The sequence below is a fragment of the Chaetura pelagica genome, unplaced genomic scaffold, assembly GCF_000747805.2.
Source record: "Chaetura pelagica isolate M959 unplaced genomic scaffold, ChaPel_1.0 scaffold66, whole genome shotgun sequence".
Taxonomy (NCBI): Eukaryota; Metazoa; Chordata; class Aves; order Apodiformes; family Apodidae; genus Chaetura; species Chaetura pelagica.
Window position 1 is genome coordinate 4,038,065 of NW_009953811.1, and position 20,659 is coordinate 4,058,723.

Here is a 20,659-nt window from a genome sequence, read left to right on the forward strand (position 1 = left end):
ATCGGAAGAATGTTAAGAAGAAGGAACATATGTGTTCTGGGAGAGGGAAGTATACTGTAATGTTTACTTGCACAACTGGATAAAAATCACTGGGTAGAGTCCTGAGCAGCCTGATACAATCTCATTGAGTCTCCTTTGAGTAAATCAGACTAAAAAGCTCTTTATGCACCTTATCCAAATTATACAAATGAACTTGGGAGCAAAGTTTTACTTTTGGGGAAGAATGTGAAGAAGTATAGTTTCTCAGTGGATTAAGGTAATTTTCTTATTTATCTCTGTCTGAACTTTTACATGTTTATTTTAGCTGCTTAATAAAAGTTGGGGGGTAAGTTTTGTTAAAGATATGAGACATCAAAAGACTTCCCTGCCTAAGTTTATTTGTTTACAACATGTCTGTAACAAGAGAGATACTTGACATTTGCATATTATGATTGTGCAAGGCCTGAGGTCAAAGACAGAAAACTGCCTGCTAAGGAGTCTGTGAATGCTATAGAAATCCTAAGTTGTGGATTTCTGAAAAGTGATTGCAGTGATGTGTTGTTGTTGGGTTTTTGTTTGTGTGGGTTTTTTGCATTTATTTAAAAACAAAAGTGAAAACCAAAGAGGAAATAGTCCTATTTGAAAAACTGGTCCTCTGTGTATTTGAAATGTGATCCACTTTGCTGATAGCAACGGCTTTTACTCCCACTATTATTCCAGAGCTATAAATTGAACAGGCAGCAAACTGTTCCCTCTTGGGCATCAACAGTGTCATATGTTCAGGTTATGATATTTGGTCAGGTAGATAATGTATCTGTGTCAGGAGAGTGTGAATTAACTCAAGTTGTACAGACTTCTTGAGTTAACTGAAAATTAATATGCTAACCTTAACAGTGCTTTAATATTGTGTTACCTGCTGAATCATTTAAGTAAAATTAAAGCATTATTAGCCATAAGGGTTTATGCAAGTGGATAATTAGGAAAACTACCTTGAGTCCACTTTGACAATAGCACCTGGTGGTCGTTTGGTTACACAGTTAAGGGCAAAGCAGAACGTGTGCAGTCTGTGTCATTAGGATGAGGCAACTTGATTCCTAAATGGTGGCCTGAGTTTTTGAAAGTGAGTGTTAGACAGGAAAGAAACTTCTTTTGTCTAAATTATGTTTGTAAGATCCGATGAGGTTGTGTTGTGGCACTTCGTGAAATTCTGAAAAGGCATCAAGTTCTGTATATCATGCTCTTAATTATATTTTTTAAAAAAATGTCCTTTTTAAAGTTTCCTTGGTATGCTTTAGCTTGAATTTGTTGACATTTATCTTTTGGGAACTGAAACTGAGAGCTGAAACTCTTGTATTGTTGTTACAGCACTTTGCCTTTTTATTTTTTAATAATAGCACAGAGCTTCAGTGTTCATGTTTATGAGGCAGCTGTTAAATTTTAAGCTTCAAATATGTACCTAATGGATATCTGTTTCTGTGGAAGGGCTATGAATTGGTGCTTAACGTGTTTCCTGAATCCAAATTGAACTACTGCACTTCAGAAAGTCAGTGGTTATTTAATTTGTTAATTTTTCCTGCTCTACTTTGCAGGGGAAGATAATACATGTTATTTAGGTGTGGTTTTGTGAGAGGGTCAAGAAATAGAATTTTTTTTCTAGCATTACTGCTTCTCACCCTTTAGCAAAACATCTATGTCAAGTTTTGGTTCTGAGCAGGTATAAGGGATTTTGTTGCTCATTCTGTGAATTTGTTATGTACAGAGATGACTTTTGTTTCACAATTAATCTGGAACTGAAAAAAGACTGATATCCCTCAACTTAAATTGCTTAAATGATTTTAGAATTTTTATGCCATGAAATGTTTGGGTCTTTTTGGTAAGATTGTGATTGTGTAATTCTTGCTTAATAAAAACCTAGTGATGATGTAATGATGCAGCCTGCTTTAGGAATGATAACATTTGCACCTGATTTCAAACTTAATCTTCTGATGCTTTCATCTCAGCACAGGATGCATTGTCAGTGGTTCTGGCTAGTTGGTCCAGTGTTACTATCATTATCCAAGCTACTGTCAAACAAACTGGAGACTTGCTAGGCAGGCTCATCCTGTCAGATTCCCTTTGAAAGTCCATGTTTGAGCTGAGCCCATTTGTGTCTTTGCTGTAGCAGCCTCCTCAAACAGCTCAGCCAGCCTGAAGCATCTCTTACTGTTAAAAAGCTGACTTGTGCCTCATCCATATAGGAACTGTTTGTGCAGGGTGGATCATGTCACGGATGGGAAAATGCTTTTCTCAGGACCTCAAGTTGGGGACAAACTAGATCATTGCTAGTGAGCAATGTTGTATAATAGTTAACCCAAAAATCAAGGGTTGACCATCTTTCATCGGTCTTCTGTGGCAAACTTCGTACTAGCAGAGATTACTTTGTTCTGTGTATTTGATTCAAACTACTGAAAGTTTATGATGTTTTTATTAATTCTTTTTAATCCAAGATGTTTTATGTTTCTAGCTTCTGTAGGGGCTCTGCAAGAAATTTCTATTATTTGTATTCATTTTTGGAATTTCATGTCAGAAGTTGTGTAACACCCTCTTGGAATCAAGAAGTGTAATTTTTAGTTTTGTTTTAATAAACTAAACTAAATGAACAGTACCTTGCTGATATTCATCAAAGTTGCTTTAGTCCAAGAGTTTTCAAAGGCCTCAAGAAAATTTTTTTTACAACAATTAAATTTTTGCTTTAGAAATTAGATGAGAAAGTATGGTAGAAATTAAATAATAGTTTCATAAAAGAAGACAAAGGATAGTAGTAAAACAAATGTAATTTGCCTTACTTTGGACTGACAGCCTTGAAATAACTTGATTTATTGGAAGATTATTGGGCTGGTTTTAATTTGCAACTTTTTTGAGCCTTCTGAAAATGTATTGTTAGTTTTCTTGTAAGTTGAATGTTTGAATTTACTACAAAAGTCTTTTAATAGCACAGGACTATCACAGGATAATCATGGCCAAAAAATAAATAAATTAACATTTCTCTTTGGACATGAAGTTACAGCTTCTGTGACTGGACAGCCCTCAATGACATTGAAGTTGGTAATTCTGTATGGTTGTTTAGAAAAAGAATAGCATTGTTCAAATTTTGGCTATTGTGGTCTAAACTAGAATTCCTGTAGTCCCCTTGAAGAGAGCAGTTTAGTTTTGTTCAGAGAAATTGGTAGTTGTTCAGAGTAACCCAACTATTTTAAGATAATAGGTCACTTTACTGTAACTTTGCTTTTTCGTAGGCGCATTCTTCACTCCAAAGGAGAGCTGAGTGAAGATCGACACAAGCAATATGAGGAATTTGCAATGTCCTATCAAAAGCTGTTGGCAAATTCTCAATCTCTAGCTGATCTTTTGGATGAAAATATGCCTGACCTTCCCCAAGAGAAACCAACTCCTGATGGTAGGCCATCTTCTAAAGCAACTTAAGAAAAGGCTGGGCTTGCCTTGGATGTGGTGGGAAGGCTAACCAGACCCTCTCACTGATGTCTTCTTTCCAGTGATTTCTTTTTATTTAGGCTTTCCTCCTTAAGAATATCAATGAATGAATAATATGTGTTGTTTTTATTAAACTAATTAAACCTAACATGTAACCATAACTATTGTTTATGTTATATAGTTACAATAACTTAAGTAATATCTCTTTAGATTTGTTTATGGTAATAAAGAAATAAGTGGAAAATCAAAAAGATTTTTAACCTAATCCTTTCTGGTTTATATAATGCATTTTCTTAGTATTTAAAGAACTGTATATTGTTAGAGTTTTAAAATCTGATATTGGTTAAAAAATGCATTTGAATTATATTTTGGGTCATGATGTTATGAGCAGGAACATGTTAAGCCATAGGAGTCACTAGATGGCTCTCTGACCTCCTGAGAAGTACAGAGTTTAGCTAGTAAAGCTTTCCTATGCCTTCATGAATTTCAAATTTTAGATTTAGAGATTATTTTGAAATCGTGTACATTTTTTCTGAGGTCAAACATCCTGAGGTAAATTTCTTGAATGCTTCTAAATTTAAAATTATTATTTTTAAACTTATGTTCTTAGAATACAATGGGATACAATTAATCATACTCAAAGCAATTACTTTTTCTGCTAATGTGGTTAAAGTCTGTTACAGCTTTCCTTTCTAATACCTCCTAATGTGCTGCTTGATTTGAGTTAGTCTCCAATACTGCCTGTGTTTTCTGTCCATGTCCAATTTTCAATTTTAAGATAATTTATTGATATATCTAATATTAATATTTTATTGCTAAAAGCACTTTAAAGAATGCATTGCAATATTTAGTAAAAACAGTGGTAGTAATAAATAGGTTCACATGTTTCTGAAAGTATTTTTTTTAATCTTTAAAGGTGCCTCTAAAATTTGTGTAAATAACTTCCTTATGTTTTCACTGTTTTTGCAGAACATGGACCTGGTATTGATATTTTCACACCAGGAAAGCCTGGAGAATATGACCTGGAGGGGGGTATCTGGGAAGACGAAGATGCTAGAAACTTCTATGAGAATCTCATTGACTTGAAGGCTTTTGTGCCAGCAATTTTGTTCAAAGACAATGAAAGATATTCCCAGAACAAGGATTCTGGCAAAGATGAATCAAGAGGTAGAATGCTTAGATGAGTATTTTTTTAATGTATCTTGTCCCACAGATAAGCATATTTGAAGGAAGTAATGAGTCTCTAATGACATAATTGGCGGTGATCAGGAAAGTACACCAGTTTGGATTAATTTATAGGGAATAAATTAAGTGGGGTAGGGATTATATCTGGACATGGTACTTAAGGAAAGAAAAGAAGTGAATGCTTCATAGTAGAAATGTAATTTTAAAATAACTGGAGATTAACCAATGTGAGTAAATATTAACTTCCATGTGAGAAACCTAGAAGTTAACCTTCCTTGAAAGATGTCAGTGCTCATTCTGTTTTTTCAGCTGAACTGTTTATTGTAGCTAAGTATCTCAGCATAAAATTCCAGTAGATTAAAAGGCCTGGATAATTCCTCACTTCTTAACTTCCTCAGTTCACTAGGTTCACAATCAGGCACTAGTAGACTTCAGTTATAATGGGGTAAAAATGACATTCACCATCACTGGCTCAAAGTGTAACAGAACATGCATATTTGGACAAGAGCTGTGTTCTTGCATTGAGGAAATGCTACCAAAAATACAAGCTGCGTAGATTTCTAATACTCATACAGTAGGTCAGTGTTAATTATTCATGCAATTTCAACTTTACAGCTCATGTCCTTCTTTCTCTTTTCTACGTTCTGAAATGTCCCTTTGAGGATAAGCAGGTGTTGGAGCATCTTGCTTAAGGAGACTGGAATCTCTGTCTTAAAAGATTTTTCAGGACAACTAGAAAATATGCCTAAGAAATCTTCTCTGAATACAGTGCTTATCCACTGTGAGCAGAAGGATGAACTAGAGACCTCACTGAGGTCCATCCCAGACTGAATAAGTCTGAGATTCCAAACAGGTTGCTTGTTTTGTGAGTCTTCAATTTCTGTGTGACATGTACACTATTCAGTTGTCACATTTAAAAAAAAAAGTTTAAGTATTTTAGTAAGATTATTTGCATTGATTATTTTTTTTTAATGAAGCATAGTCTTCAAATTAGGCCTAAGAGCATGAACAAATGGACCAGTGTTGTTATTAAAAAAAATTAAGCTATTCCTTTCTGAAACTTCATCTAGCGATTGTTTTCAAGGAAATAGGATTTATATTTGACCTTCTACATAGCATATCAGTATCTTCAGTATCTTCGTGTTCTGCTTTTTTTCTTATTGGTCTGGGTAAAAAAAAAAGCAAACCTTTATTTTCCTTGTCCATGTTGTTATCATTTGAGCTATGGAGAATAAGCAATGCAAATATTCAATTAGAATTTGTAGCTTTGAGTTTGGCTCTGAGAATAATGTTTGTGATACCTATTTACTGGGAACTTGGGGGATACTGGTTTTGTACCTGAATGTCCCAGTGTGCAGGTTGGTGGGTTGTTGTTTTTGTTGGGGTTTTTTTTGTTGTACCTTCCACATGATGGCCTGGTGATCTATTTTAAGCATATTTCCATTTAGATTCCTACGTTTCTGAGTATCATATTTTGTTTGAATATATTTTGTCATCCAATGAAGATGTACCAGGTATAGATCAGAACAAACCAAAGCAAACTTGTTAGCTAGCAATCCTTAACAGACCCCAGTGTAGGTCAGTGTTTTCAGGCATACGGGTAAAGCTGCATGAAAGATGTCAAACCATGGAGACGTAACAGATAAGACAGCTCGGCCTCAAGAAGTAGATACTTTTTGCCCCATTTCCCTTCAACAAGACTAAGGCACTAAAGAGACGTAGGTTTAGCCATATGAGCCTTCCTGTATTCTTACCATGATTGTATGTATTTAATAAGTTAATATTTCTACTTCACTTTTTAAAAGATTCAAAAGATGCCAAAGATAATAAGGAAGCACCTGGGAGTGAGGATTTGGAGTTGGAGCTGGAGAACCTGGATATCAATGATGATCCCCTGGAGTTAGACTGTGGAGATGAGGCAGAAGATCTTACGAAGAAGCTTCTTGATGAACAAGGTAAAAAAGCTTTAGGAATTCTTTTGTTTCCTGATTGTTTTGGGTTGGTTGGGTTTTTTTGAGCTTGGTTTTTTTTTAGTTAGTAAATGCAGAAAAATTTCAGGGAGAGATATTTATTTATTTACTTAAGAAACTTCAGTAGCTAGCCACTGTTAAAATTGTGGTAAAATATGCCTTTGTAACAGTATGTTCAGATACCAGTGAAAAGTATTATATAGAAGTTTATGTAGTGAAAAATAGTAACTCCTTCATATGTTTTTTAAAAATAAAGAACTATGAAGGCAACTCTCTGAGAAGTGACTAGAATTATGTAGACTTCAGTGCATAAATTATATCATCAAATGTGCTTAGGGTGCTAATAAAATATTTTTTGTTTTTAACTACTCTTAAAATCTAAGATTCAGTTCTACTTTTGTGCCTTGTTAATTGTTAAAGATTTTTCTTTTAATGATATGGCTTTACATAACAGAATTTAAAAATTCTAACCTGTAATCATGCAGAAAGAACCACAAATGGCACTGTGAAAATCTAGCTGGGTTTGTTTTATTAGGGGAAACTGCAGCAAAATGTTTCTCAAGGATTTCTCTTATCAATTACACTTTTGTCTTGCAGTGGTACTAAGTAGTGGGAAATGCAACGTGAGGCATAAAGAGGCAAACTTATAGACAAGCAGATAAGATGTTTTCTCTGAACCCAGTTTGTAGGACACCTCAGTTTTGCTGCTTTGGATCTCCAAGGGAGCACTGCAGATGCTTTTATTTTAGAAGCAGGAAACTTGTTCTGTGGCTAGAATGTGTGTGTGGGGATTGCATCTAGAATCCACTGGCTGGAGATTCTGTGGCTTAAGTGTGAAAATCCTACCTGATCTAGAGAATTTATAATTTCATCATCCTCTTTCTTGAAACTGCATTGGGCTTTAAAAGCTAAGAAGTTAAAGCCAAAACTCCAAGCCCTAGAGTTCACATCAAAACTAAGTTTAGGCCCTGGCAGAGCCTGTGAATTGGTGTTTAAAGCTGTGTTCATCTAAACAAGCTGATGCAGGCATCTGTGGGTTTGGGTGTGGAGTAGCTTAAACAACTCAGTGTGCCAGTCTCTCTCAGATGACAATTAGGATGGGTTAGGGCATATGGATCTTTAAACTGGATGGTTCTCCTGTACCTAAAGTTAGCTGAGCAGAAGTTAGTCTTGGGACTGTGTTGGTTTGTGACACCTCACAAATTCAGTGAAATGAGGCAGCTCCACACTCCTGAAAGGAAAACTATCAGGATAATTCTATGTAATGTTTCTTTAGTTTTTTCTTTCTTCACTCAGGTTGGAAAAAGCAATAACCTCTTTGGAACAATTTTTCACTTCCATTCTCCTCTGAGTAGTCATCAGCTCATTAAGCTGATTAAGATGTTAAGCTTTAATTGCAGGATGTTCACCTTTAGTGAGTTGTTATCCTCTGGTCACATCTCAAATAAAACAGTGAAGAGCTTGATTCCAGCTATCCATAAAGGAGGCACATATAGATATTCTCTCTTCCTTAATCAAAAGGAAAAAGAGCAATTTATTCTGGGTTACTCATAACCAGCTAAATAGGCCAGAAATACCTTGTCTATAGACATCTAAAGGAATTTGGGTATTTCCTTCTTATTTTGTAAAGGATTCTTGACTAGATAGGAGGATGAAGATTATTCTAAATATAAAGACAAAGCCAAATAACGTGAGACTAAGATCCTGTAGAAGTGAGGAAGGAATAACAGGAGATGAGATCAGAAATAGATCTCATCAGTCACTATAGTTCTACTCTTAGTAGAAGGAGTAAGTAAATTATAGAGGGGAAAACAGGATAAATAAGTTAAACATTCCAGTCAGACAATGGGTACTGCTTATCTTTTGTTACTTCTGCATCTCCTTCTGCCATTTCTCTTCAGTCTTTTCTCCCTATACAAACATGAGGGAGAGAAGGCAGTTTTTCAAAGTATGTGTATTTAAAGCAGCACTGCCCTGGGGTAACATCCTCCCCAGCATTGCAGTGCCTGTTTCTGCACTTTTTCCCTAGAGGTTGGAGTCTACAATCCGCAAATGTAAGATTTAACATGTAAAAGGAAAATTGATACAGTTAGTTGAAGAGCTTTATTTACAAGGAATTTAGCTAATTTATTTTGTTTCTCTATTGTGTTAATTTTGAGTGAATCTTAATTTTCTTATTTTCAATATGCTCAGGGAAGAGAGAGGGAGCAGATAGCACCGGAGCTGAAAATAGTGACGGAAAACATGCTGAAAGAAGTGAGTTTTGAGGTTGTTTTTAAAAGAGAAGATCAAATTCTAAAAAACGAAGCTATGTGAATGGAGACAAAGATGTTAAGTAAGGAATGGCCAAGGTGGAAGCCATCAAGGGTACTGGGAGCAGGAAGAGTCTGATGTTAATATGTATCTAGTGCCAGCTTTTGTAAGGTTGGTAAGCAGCAGAGATGATATGTAGAAGTAAGTATTGAGTCAACCCTGTCACTTTTGCTACTTAGGAACTTTGCTAGCTAAACAATCAGAAGAGCAGAAATATAAAAAGATCTAAAAATATTAATTAAGAAATATTTTTTGGACATGGATGACTTGTGAGACTAGATTCTAAACACATTCCTCAGTGAGGCCTTGATTCAACAAGATGTTCAAAATTATGCCTATGGTTAAATGTTGTGCAGAAGGGGATCCAGCTAAAGATTTGCTCATAGTATTGGTTCATACCATCTGAAGTGAGGGCCTCTATGTGATCAAATTCATTACAAAAGCTCATCCAACAGAGGAATAACTACTAGCATTAGTAGTTTCTACTGTTTCCGTTGTCTGGGTGAAAGTTTAGAAAGTCGACTGAAGCTTTCAGGCAGGATGGAGCTTCCAGGAGAGAGCTCTCTGTAAGGTTATAGTTTTGTAAAAATTAAAAAAAGATATTGACAATAAGGGAGCCAGAGCTTTCTCAGAAAGTATCTGTTTAGGGAGAGGGGGAAAGGCAAATAACTATTGTTACTGAAGTACAAGATTGGCACTAGTTGGTTCAGGACAACATCTTCATTAAGTCCTTAGTGTCTTCTCATACTTTCTCAGGTCTGCTCCTTGAAAATTGCACAATCGCATGCATTTTCTGGTTACATATAAGGGTGCTTAAAAAGAAAAAATAGTTTTTCTGTCAGTCTCTGCAGTCGTCTTACTGCATGATTTGATCTGCACCCAGAAACACTATTACAGATAGTCTAACTGTAAATGTTATACATTACTACTTGTAGTCAATTTTTAAAAAGAGGTAATGCAGTTTTAAAATGTGGTGATGATGAAATCTTAACTCAAGAGGATCAAAGTGTAAAGCAAGGAATAAACTCATTTTTGCATGAATTGCATACTTAGGAGTCATTTGCCTTAGAGAATAAAGCCCTGATGGTTTAATTTCCTGTCACTGTAAAATTCTTAATTTCCTGTCTGAAGTTCCAAACCTGCTTCAGGTACTACAAAAGAGCCTTTCCACTTGAGAGGATCCATATACTGTGATGAGAAAGAAATACAAAGAAATACAGTGGGAGAATATCTGTAGCCCTTCACTGAAGGAGAGGACCAGTGAAGGAAGAGATATATTTGGGAAGTGTTGAACTTGAATGTGATAGCAGGGCCTCCTGAAAGGTTGCCTTGATAAGCAACTGAATTGTTAAAGATTTTATTTTTTTTTTAATGTATTGTAAGAGCATTGAGTTAGTTTGAATAGAAGACTAGTGAGACAACTAATTGCTGTAAGGAAAAAAAGGAAGATTAAAGAACATCAGAAGAAGGCAGGAAGGTGTGGCTGTAAATATATAAATGGCAAAATGTGTTAAAACAAGATTTGCTAGTAAAAATTGGCTGGTTTGGAATTTGTAATTACATGCATCCTTGTGAACTCTGAGCTCACAAAGAGAGAGTCAGGGTTCCATTAAGAATTTAAAACTTCAAGGTCCTCTTTTGTCTGAGCATCTGAAACATCTTTGTTATTTTTTTTTCTCCTTTCTTAATGAACTCTTCTCTCCTATCTTCCAACTTCCAGTTGCCTGTGCAAGAGAGGAGGCAATTCATCTGTTTTAATTTCTAGCTTCTTCAAGATGGGGCAGCTGGCAGTGTGGCTTGGAACAATTCTTAAGTGTTTCTCTACCTGAGCTCAACCCCTGCCCCCAGCTACCTAAAAAAAACCCAACAAAACCACCCTAGAATGTAGCATCTTTGTGTTTGTCTTGAAAAAGGAACTTTGGTGTTTTACGCTAATTTACCTTACTTTGTAGCCTGTAAAAACAAAATGACCTTGCTGAGTCTTGGGTATTTTGCAGTTCATTTGGGTGCAATTTCACCACCACCATATTCACCTTTTTGAAGTCTGTTCTGCTTTCAAATACCTCCTGGGTATTCTTATTACTGCTCAACATCCTTGAGCTGAAAGGCAACCACATACCATCCTGTTCCTTTTTCACAAAGCAGAATCCCTTTGTGCTGCTTTGGCCAAGGAAGGGTTCTTTCCAAGCATCTGTGTTAGAACTCAATGTTTTGGTTCATGTTGTGCTGCAGAGCAAACTAGACTCTTTTCTAGGACTTGGTAAGATCTCGAAAATTTTTTACTCGTATCACGTTTTGCAATTTAAAGGAAACATTAGGGGAATTGGTCTGGTGAAATTTTCATAACTGATGCCAGAAAAATCTGAATTTCAGTGATAGTTGTCCTGCAGTCTTTTACTTGAATAGTGTTACTGACTCAATTAGTAGCAACAGGTCATTTTCACTGCTTCCTATGTTGCAAGTGACACAGAAGCATTTAAGTGAGAAAGGAGCTGTCGCTTGCCACACCTTTGCTACATGAACAACCTGTGATCCTTGACACTTCATGGTTCCCTATGTTGGCTTCTGTACAGTTGAAGGACTTAATTTGGCCTCTAGCTTTTACAGCCTCAAATGAAAGTTGACAAGAACATACTATATGAACACATGGCCTTAATGGACATTTTGATTAAGAAGTCTGTTTCTCTGGTAGGGCAAACATACATTAAAAAGCAGAATCCACAGTTGCATTGAGGTGCTTTGGTTTCTTTTTCTGGGCATTTCCCCCCATGTTTGGGCTTTCTTGTGGTCTTTCTTTTATCACCTAAAGAACCTAATAGAGTTTTCTAGGAATGTGTATTTGTTGTTGCTCCTAACAGAGTAAATTAAGAGGTAGGGAACTTCATAGCAAGGAAGATAAGTTTTAAATGTGGTACTTTTTAGTGGCACAGACAATAAATGAATTTTTATATCTCCTGTTTTAATCTGTAGTTGAATATTTAACAACTGAACATCACAAATGCACTGTGATTGGGGAATGTGATATTAAGTAATTATTATTCATGGCTTAAATATATCTACTGCTTGTTTATTTCACTCTGTTAGAACAAGAGGATGAAGAAGCCAGTACTGGATCTCATTTAAAACTTATAGTAGATGCTTTTCTTCAGCAGCTTCCGAATTGTGTCAACAGAGACCTCATAGACAAGGTATAGTAATGTTTTTAATTGTTTCCACTCTTAAAAGCTAGATCAGATTGGTCATAAATAAAGATTTGAAGCTTTGGAGTCTAGCAGTAGCTGATTTCATTTTTAACCTGTAGGAAATACCATGGGATACTGGTTTCAACTGCCTCTTCTTCCGTGTTTGTTGACTTGGCTTTTTCCTTTTTTCTTCTCATCTCTCTGTGACAGATTACTCCCTGTTTACCTAAAGCTGTTTCTTCCTTGTATTGATCCAAAGAATCAATTTGTTTTTCTTTAACTGGACATGTTTTCTAACCATGTCAGTTCTAGACTAAAGTGAAGATTTTTCTTTAAGTTTGTTTTTAAAGCAGCTGCATGTCAGAGCAGGATAAGCTCTGTAAAAAATGCTTTGGAAAAGCATGTTACATTGCTTTAGACAAAAAAATCACTGCATTAAAGGTGAAAAATACCTTGACTTATTTTTACAGGCAGCAATGGATTTTTGCATGAATATGAATACAAAAGCCAACAGAAGAAAACTAGTACGAGCACTTTTCATTGTCCCTAGACAAAGGTAAGAAAAACCTGGATCCACCCTTTTGATTATTTACCATATGTATATATATTTTAACTCCCTAGATCACTGATGACCAGTACGTATTTCAACTTGCATTTGTGTAGTCTTGATATGCACTTCTGCAGTGATTTATTCTAGAGCACCAAATAAATATTTAGAATTAAATTAATGATCAAGCAATTCACCACAATGTTTTGCCATAGCAGTATAAAGCTTTTTAATAATTACTTCCTCTTCTCTGGTGCTTTAGTGTTTTGGTTTTGTGGTTGTTTTTTTTTAACCTTGAGAACAATGCAAAACTACCTTCTGTCAAAAAAAGGAGGAAATATTTAATTCAGGAAAATTTGCATTTTTTTATATAAGAACCTCTCAATAGTGAGAGTACAATATAGCTTAGAAAGAGGATTTCTTGTCATGTATTAATAATGGCATAGTACATTGGCCATTATAGCTTTATCTTTTGGAAAAGAGCCTGTTCTAGGCCAGCTGGCCTGGGTAGAAGTTTGAGCTTGGCCTGTTCCATCTGTATAGAGTATTTTCCTGTTTTTCCTTGTCTGTGTCTTTGTGTAAGAGAGGTCCCTGTGCTTACAGAACGAACCTTGCTTACAGAAATTATTGCAAATATTGAGATTTAAATTGTTAAATTAATTGGAAGTATTATGCATTTCCCTGTTCTTTGGTAAACTGGTACCTTAAATAGTGTAGTTACGAAAGAGCACTTATTATTGTTCCACCTTGCCCTGTTTCTCAGAGGTTGCTTTGATGCGGCGTTTAGTTTAAAGTGTTTCGTCATCCTCCTGGATTTTCTGTTGGTTCACACCAGTTGGATTCCATTCCCTTTTAACACTGGCTTAAACATGGCTTGTTGAGTGTCTATTTTGTGTCAAGACTTGCTTAGACTAATGCTTTGAATAAACAGTTTGGTGTTTTGTTTGCCTAACTTTTAATTGCTTCTGACACTGCCTTCAACCTTTATTCTAGCCTATTTCTACATGCCATCTGTAATAAGCACCTGCTGTGCCATAACCCTACACTCTTAGCTGTATATAAACCAGTAGTTTATATGCATATAAAGTGTATGTATCAGCCTGGCTTTACCTTGTTATTAGTTTTGCAATTAGAAGTACACCTCTGAAAGTTATTTGGACACCTCAATCCTTGGAGACTTTGCTGCCTTTGTCAGTAACTCATTTTTCAGGTATCTTATATGTTAAGACATAACAAAGTGCTCTTCAGCCCAAATTTATTCTGTAGAGGAAATAACTGTTCTGTTTATCAGCGCACTGGTAATCATGAAATTCATCAAAACACAGTTTGAGAAGAATGTGTTCACACAGCCTAGAACATGTGCAACAATGTAAATCAGCAGGATGGCTTAGACTTTTGTCATCAGCTCTGCCAAAACAGAGAATTTTCCATGCTTTTTTGCAAAATGGAAGGATGTTGACTGAACTTTTTCTGAACCGGAAACAGTTGCAAAGAAAAGACCAGCTGAATTTCCCATAGATGCCGATTACTTTAAAGGGCATTCTGTCCTAATGTTTAAGTTACTTTTATTACTGCTGTTGTTACAGGAGCAGTTCTGCTTTCTGGTTAAAATCAACATATATAATCGTTATGGAGAAGCTCTGGCTCACAGGTCTAATCGTTGCTATAAAGTACTATAAACTCACTTACAAATAATGTAACACACTGCTTCAGAGCTTTGTATACTATGCATTAACAATGTTTTTGCTTCATGTATCTCTTCACTGAGAGATAATTATGTTGTTACCTTCTGTTATGGGTGTTGCATAGTGATAAGTCAAGGGGGAACGGTTTTAAGCTGAAAGAGAGTAGATTTATATGAGATATTGGGAAGAAATCCTTTAGCGTGAAGGTGGTGAGACAGTGGCACAGGTTGCACAGAGAGATTGTGGCTGCCCCCTCCATTGGACGTGTTTAAGGCCAGTTGGACACAGAGCTATGTGCAACCTGGTCTAGTGGAAGGTGTCCCTTTGCATGGCAGAGGGGCTGGAACTGAGTGATCTTTAAGGACCCTTCCAACCCAAATCACTTGGTTTTACTAGTTTTTGCTTCTGGATACCACTTGAGAAGAAAGCTTGTTGTGGTTATGTTCTTAAGGAGGTGTTTTGTGGTGTTGGTTTTTTGTTTGTTTGGCTATTTTTGTGGGTTTTTTTGTTTGGTTGCTTTTGGATTTGTTTTGGTTTTTTGTGTGTGTGAAAGGTTCAGAGGAACATGTCCTTACAAGGACATAGATATCAGTGTATTTTCCAAAAATGTTTAGTGGCAAGCATATCAGAGAATGTTGTCCAAGTCTAGCTGTTATGTTGGCAGCCATAATAAGGTATTTCAATAACAGAGTAAGTTCTGTTTCTTCTCTTGAGAGATCAGCTTTAGGAAATGTGCAAGCACAACAATTTTACCAAGAAGGTACAAAACTGGTTTCACGTTTGAGGAGTTTGTAAAGTCAAAGTTGTTACGCAGTGTTGCTGGAGAGGTTTCTTGTTCTCACTATGGTTTGATAGATTGGGTCAAATGCAGGGTTTTTCAAGACAGAAAACCTAATTTGACAAAAAAGGAGAGTGTCTCCTCAACTAACTGTAGATTAGTGTTAATACACAACATCACTGCTCTGTTGAATACTTATGAATGGATGACATTTATGTTTTCAGCTGCCATATGAACCTCCAACCCAACAGAACAGAGAGCCTTTTAAAAAGATTTTTCAATGCTAGCATACAAGCAGCTTTCAGATTTGCATTGGAGGATTGATTTCAAACTGAGTATTAGCTTTTTAATTCAGGACTGTATAGTTTGTGCTGAAGTGAGAGCACAGTCATTTAACGCGTACCGCTCACAGCTTTAGGTTGCTTGTGTGTAGTACTTTGCTATCTAACTGAATAACCTTCCTGTGTAGAGACACATAATTATTTATGTTAATATCATACTGCAGTTTTGTTGATTTTTTTTTCAAATTCAATATGAGAAGTTTAAAATCTCGTTAGGCCTAAAATTCTAAACAAATGCTAGACAGTAAACAGGAGCTGATGTGGCTTCTGATGCTTTTGCCATTTCCATCTATAGTGATTTGTGAAGTTTTAAGTTTGCTAAGCAAGAGACTCAATATTCATCATATGGAAATTTTCAGCATTGTGGTTGGCTATTGAGTGTGAAATTGTGTGAACGTTTTAACTTAAAAGTTGGTAAATCTCCTGTATATCTACCATCATTCAGCTCTTTATCTTGAGAGTCCTAATTTGTAAGGCCCTTTTTGTTCAATTGAACCTGACTTACCAGTTTATCAGTGGCCTGTCTCATTTGATGATAAAGTTGAGGAATGTGTTTGAGATAAGGAGTTTAAGCCATGGCTAAGAAATAAAAGCAAAAATGCTTATCTATTAGCATGATAATTCCTCAGCATCCTTCTCTTCCCACAGAGCAGTGTGGGTGGCAGTTTGTACTTCTTCAGACCCTGTGAATACACTGTACTATCTGGATTATGACAATGCTTGTGAGGCAGGAGTTCTTTCTCTGTTGCTTCGTTTTCTAAGCTGTCTTTCTAGTAGAATCCCATCCAATTAATAAATGTACAAAATGCCTCCTGCTTTCTGGGTATACAATCTTGGATACACCTATTCTAAAGAGATTAGAATTAGAATTTAATTGAACAAAGTCTTTATCTTTTATTTTTCTATAAACCAACATTTAAAATTCTACAAAAAGAGATACACTTAGGTGTTTCGTTGGAGTGCAGTCCATGTGATCCAGAGTTGATTAGGTGTCAATCCAAGGTATGTGGTCAAAATTACAATGGTCAGAAGTAGTGGGTTTTTTACTAGGGTAGTTTATATTCAGAGTGCTTAATATAGGCTTCAGAGAGTAACTGACTCATCCCTGATGCGAGATCTTACTTCATAATGTAGGAGAGCAGGAAGAGAAGGCAATACTGTGGGGTTTGTGAGGTTTTTTAGTTTATTTCTGCCCCCTTCTCAAGACAAATGCTTGTGGAGAAAACAACGTGGTTGGATTACCCAGAACGGCAGTACCAGTAGATGGTGCCACTGACACTGCAATCTCTCTGCTTCTCGACGTGTTTGTCTCCCTTGTGCCAGAGGGAATGGATTCAATCCCTGATTGGCAGTTCCACAGTAATTGACTCAAGGCTTTTCCTTATTATATTTCACCTATTTAGAAATTCCCAGTCTTAGTATTCTTCCCTATGAAGAAACCTTTTGTGTTCTGCGAGGGAATAACAACAATGTGCTCTAAGACTTTAATTTTCCCCCAGGTATGTTCAGTTTACAGAGATGAATTTATTACCGCTCAGCAGGCAGGTACTTTTTCAGATCAGAATAAAACTTTCTGTTATTTGTCTTAAAAGAGATGCCATACAGAAAACCCCTCAATTAAAACACACCCTTTCGGTTCACACAAAATCCTTTTTTTGTTTTTGCGTGTGTGTGTGCAGTAAGGAGACTTTCACTTCTGAGAGTTAATGACTAAAAGCTTAACAACATTGTAGTAATTTACTGTGTGTAGTCATCCTTGACTTTGTGTTCCAACAAGCTTGAAAAATGTAAATACTGCTTCAGTTATTGATTAACAAGAGAGAATAAAACCTGTTAAATAGGTAACCAGGATACCTGCAATGTTTCACTAGGAGTTTTATGTATTATTAGGAGTCTGTTGAGCTATTCATTTTTCAGGTAGTATATTCTGATACTTCTAGTTGACAATTAAACACGTAATTATCTCTCTGATGGGATATTAAAGATCTTGGAAATGTGCTCTAGTGACATAGCAGTAGAAAGGAGAATCATAGAATCCTAGGACCTCGAAAGATCATCTAGTCCAACCAGGAGAGAGGAGACTGTCATGTATGCTTTGCTTGGTGGTTTGTCTTGGTGCTTTTCCACTTTTCTTTGGGCCAGGGCAAGCTCTGTGTATTGACTGTGCTTCTAGATTTTTTGAGCATAATCTTTTTTTCCTTTTTTCTTTTTTTCTTTCCCCTTTTCCCTAGCAGTACGGAAAACTTTAATCCTACACAAAGCTCCATTTTTGCCTTACAGGCAGTTTCTCAGTTCAAGCATGCTAATGTAAGAAGTTTATCTAAAACAGTAGACTTGTCCTGCAGTTCATCTGTTTACAGCATTAATTTACATTTTGAGAATAAACCAGAAATACTTCTGCTTGTGAAATGACACTATGAGGCCTCAGAGTGCAGTTTGCTTCTCTGCATTTAAAAGTGAAACATGCACATTTATGCAAAGCACCTTTGTTATATTCTGTGTCCTGTTACATGATGCCACAAACCAGGCTTAATAGCATATATCCAGTTTTTAGTCAACCAAATACAGTCTCTGATGGAGAGAAACAAGTATAAACTAAGGAAAACACATTCACCTCCACAGTTCCCTATGGGAAACATGGAACACTATGAAATGGGCATGAGACCATGTAATCAAGGAAAGAGAAAATAAAGGAAAATTCTGCAGAAAACTTGTAAATACTACCATTTGTGGGAGTACTAGCTGAGTTTCAGGGAAAGGAGTTACCACATCACATCTGCTGAGCTTTGTTTTATGTAATAAAATGGTTGCATTCATTTAGAAGTTTATTGCCTTAAAAGTAAGTATGATTTTATCTTCCTGGTTATGTCTGCAGTTACTCTTAAAAAAAATTGTCGTAACAAATGGAGTTTTCTGTAAGAATTTTTCATTTTGTATCTGGTAATTTCTTAAAGGTTGAATGTTGTATTTAAGGTGATGTTTGGAGTTTCACCTAAGGCAGTAATTTTGAAAGGAAATCAGCAGTGGAGGATTCTAATAGGATGTGGTAGTATTCCTTTTTGTGGTGTTTGTTTTAAATGATATGTCAGTCTGAAGTGTGAACCTGTAAAATTGCATGTACAATAGTTCTGTCAGTATATACACAGTAATTCTTTTCACAAGCAAAATGGTACCTGAATGTGGAGACATTAATGCAGTTTTGTCTATACCTTAAGTTGTCTATTTTATCATCTCCTTTGTTTGCAGGTTGGATTTGCTACCATTTTATGCAAGGCTGGTTGCCACGTTGCATCCTTGTATGTCTGATGTAGCAGAAGATCTTTGTTCCATGCTGAAAGGGGATTTCAGATTCCATGTATGTTTTTATTTAAGGTTTTTTACATTGCAGTTAACCTATATGATAATAGTCATCTTTTGGGGAAAAAAATAACATTTGATATTATTCAATGATAATTCTCAAATTCAGTGACTCAGTTTAGAATATTTGTAGTCTGAGCAGATTTGTTGTATGTTACTAGATCTGTAACTTCAAACTTTTTTGCAAATATATATACAAATGTGTATGGTAAGTCATATTGTTTGTAGTCTCGTTCTTAATTTCCAGTGTCACAGTGATTAAAACGAACTATTTAACAGTTAGAACAAAAGTTGTGACAAATTAGAAACTATACTTCAACTGTGTTAGGAGTTTTCTGTTAATTAATAACTTACATTTAAAATGAGAACAGACCTATTCTAATAACAGAACCTCACTACAAGGTTACTCTTTTAAATGTTGTGGTTACTACTGATAATGTAGTACTTAATTCTGAACAATTTTTTACCATTTTAATCAACATTTTTTGTGCCTCACAATTTTTCACTGTTGTTTCTTTCACTTTGTTCTAAGTTTTGTTACATAATTGGTTATGGTGCACAGTGATGACTCCACTGTTTTCTGAATTTTATGGCATAGGTTTCAAAAAAATATTTTTTAATATTGACACAAAAAATGTGTATGAATTCTTCATTGTGTATTCAGTCTTCCTTGAGTCTTAACTCTCTGAAGTTAATTGCTGTGCAGACATGCAATTTTCATAGAATCATAGGGGTTGGAAGGGACCTCTGAAGATCATTTTATATTTTGCTGAACATGACTATGTTGAGAAAATGAGTTAAATTTCTGTTTTGTCAGTAAAATAACACTGGATGTCAGTGATTTTTTAAAGAAAAAAAAGAGAAACCTGATTTCATTAAACCTGACTTGAAAAAGCTGTCAATATTTAGCATTTCCTTAGGGACTGTGCCAGTCTTATTCATATAGAGAATATTTATTGATTCTAAAAATAGAGCCTCTAGAATTAACCACTATGGGGGTGGCCAGGTTATAACTGTAGGTATGTTAGAGGACTCAGGTGGTTTGTTGGGTTGTGGGGGTTTTTTTTATTGTTGTTGTTTTGTTTTTGGGAGGTGAAGGGTGGAGAAATTCAAAAGCTTTTGAAGAAACAAGGTTGTAGGGAGATTTGTGCAAAACCTGGGGACAGGTAATACAGAGCATAAGAAACCAAACCAATATAACACACTTGTGAATTCCCAAGCTTATTAAGCACTTTTAGGTGAAAGTAATTAATAGGAGATAGGTATTTTTGAAAGCTTAAAAACAAAGACTTTTCGCTTTCTTAGGTAAGAAAAAAGGACCAGATCAACATTGAAACAAAAAATAAAACAGTGAGATTTATTGGTGAGCTTACCAAGTTTAAGATGTTCTCCAAAAATGACACTCTCCACTGTTTAAAGGTTAGTGTTGTGATAGTCCTGTACTTCTGTGTATGCTGCTAATGTCTCCTCATGCTCTTCCCCTTCATATGCCTATTGCTACTGTAATCCATGAATTCATCACATATGATGTTTTGAACCTTGGTGTCTTTCTGCTGTGTGTGATGAAGCCTTTACAGCCATTCTAGAAGCTAAAATGTTTTAATTTTGTGATGATAGGAATTAAAATCAGCTTCCACCTTTGGACAGAACCAAATTGCTCATTGTTTTCTTTGGAAAGCAATGCTAGACATTTTTACTTATTCATCTGCTGAAACTGGAAGTAAGCTTTATCGTTCATTATGTTGATTTAAAAGTAGTATTTTTACAGAGAAATTAACAGCAAGTGGGGGGGGGTGTTTGGGCAGAAAGCTTTTCAGTGATGCAAGGAGAGACTTACATGCCACCTTAGCA

General features: G+C 35.8%; 1 protein-coding gene across 1 annotated transcript in view; it reads left to right on the forward strand.

The window, feature by feature from the left end:
* Positions 1 to 20,659, forward strand: part of UPF2 (UPF2 regulator of nonsense transcripts homolog (yeast)) — a 57,298-nt gene that overhangs the window by 3,377 nt on the left and 33,262 nt on the right. Inside the window, exons 3-9 of the mRNA XM_010001268.1 lie at positions 3,255 to 3,415; positions 4,420 to 4,617; positions 6,441 to 6,590; positions 12,003 to 12,106; positions 12,571 to 12,656; positions 18,698 to 18,806; positions 20,114 to 20,227. Coding sequence (XP_009999570.1) covers positions 3,255 to 3,415; positions 4,420 to 4,617; positions 6,441 to 6,590; positions 12,003 to 12,106; positions 12,571 to 12,656; positions 18,698 to 18,806; positions 20,114 to 20,227 — 922 coding nt within the window. The remainder of the gene's footprint in view (positions 1 to 3,254; positions 3,416 to 4,419; positions 4,618 to 6,440; positions 6,591 to 12,002; positions 12,107 to 12,570; positions 12,657 to 18,697; positions 18,807 to 20,113; positions 20,228 to 20,659) is intronic.